The sequence below is a fragment of the Malurus melanocephalus genome, unplaced genomic scaffold, assembly GCF_030028575.1.
Source record: "Malurus melanocephalus ecotype Western Australia unplaced genomic scaffold, MMel_1.1 scaffold_2205, whole genome shotgun sequence".
NCBI lineage: Eukaryota > Metazoa > Chordata > Aves > Passeriformes > Maluridae > Malurus > Malurus melanocephalus.
In genome coordinates, this window is record NW_026625437.1 from 8,838 (window position 1) to 10,109 (window position 1,272).

At 51.6% G+C, this 1,272-nt stretch overlaps 1 protein-coding gene across 1 annotated transcript in view; it reads left to right on the forward strand.

Annotated features, from left to right (window-relative positions):
* UBE2H (ubiquitin conjugating enzyme E2 H) overlaps nucleotides 1–1,028 on the forward strand; it is a gene marked incomplete at its 5' end in the record, with an annotated part of 9,817 nt that extends 8,789 nt beyond the window's left edge. Inside the window, one exon of the mRNA XM_057388632.1 lies at nucleotides 782–1,028. Coding sequence (XP_057244615.1) covers nucleotides 782–906 — 125 coding nt within the window. The remainder of the gene's footprint in view (nucleotides 1–781) is intronic.
* Between the last annotated feature and the right edge of the window lie 244 nt (nucleotides 1,029–1,272).

Sequence of the window (1,272 nt, forward strand, 5' to 3'; positions counted from 1 at the left end):
GCGGGATGGAGCTCCACGGTGCCTGCAGAGGGTGGGATGGAGCTCCACGGTGCCTGCAGAGGGGGGGTGTGGAGCTCCACGGTGCCTGCAGAGGGCGAGATGGAGCTCCACGGTGCCTGCAGAGGGCGGGATGGAGCTCCACGGTGCCTACATAGGGCGGGATGGAGCTCCACGGTGCCTGCAGTGGGCGGGATGGAGCTCCACGGTGCCTGCAGAGTGCGGGATGGAGCTCCACGGTGCCTGCAGAGGGCGGGATGGAGCTCCACAGTGCCTGCAGAGGGCGGGACGGAGCTCCACGGTGCCTGCAGAGTGCGGGATGGAGCTCCACAGTGCCTGCAGAGGGCGGGACGGAGCTCCACGGTGCCTGCCGAGGGCGGGGATGGAGCTCCACGGTGCCTGCAGAGGGCAGGACGGAGCTCCACGGTGCCTGCAGAGGGCGGGTGTGGAGCTCCACGGTGCCTGCAGAGGGTGGGATGGAGCTCCACGGTGCCTGCAGAGGGCGGGATGGAGCTCCACGGTGCCTGCAGAGGGCAGGATGGAGCTCCACGGTGCCTGCAGAGTGCGGGATGGAGCTCCACGGTGCCTGCAGAGGGCAGGTATGTATATAATATGTAATTTACACAATTATAACAACTATAATTTACATAATTATAACAATTTACACAGTTATAACAATTATAAATAATATGCAATTTACACAGTTTATCAAATGCGCTGTGACCCAACCTCCTCCAACTACCACCCATCCCTAATTTTTATTTTTTTTTTCTTTCCCACCCAGAATACATCCAGAAATATGCAACAGAAGAAGCACTAAAAGAACAGGAAGAAGGCACCGGGGACAGCTCATCCGAGAGCTCCATGTCCGACTTCTCGGAAGATGAGGCTCAGGATATGGAATTGTAGTAGAGGAGGCCACCTGCTTTTCAGAGAGACTCTAATTTCCTAACCATGAGAAGCAGACTATAATATTCATATTTAAACAAAGCAATTTTTTTTATTACTAAACAAGGTTTTTATGAATTATAGCATTGATATATATATATATTATATATATCACCCTTTAGATCTTGATTTTTCTCGGTCATTTTGYCCCCGATTCCCGAGGTGCATAGCGTTATTCCCAACATTCCATTTTTGGTAGCAATATGCAGCCCGGATGCATGCGTTGAGATTTCCATGTGGCCACGTCAACTTCGTGTGTGCTACCAAACAGCTGCCCTGGGAGGGAGGGAATTAGCAAAAAAAAAAAAAAAAAAAAAAAAAAAAAAA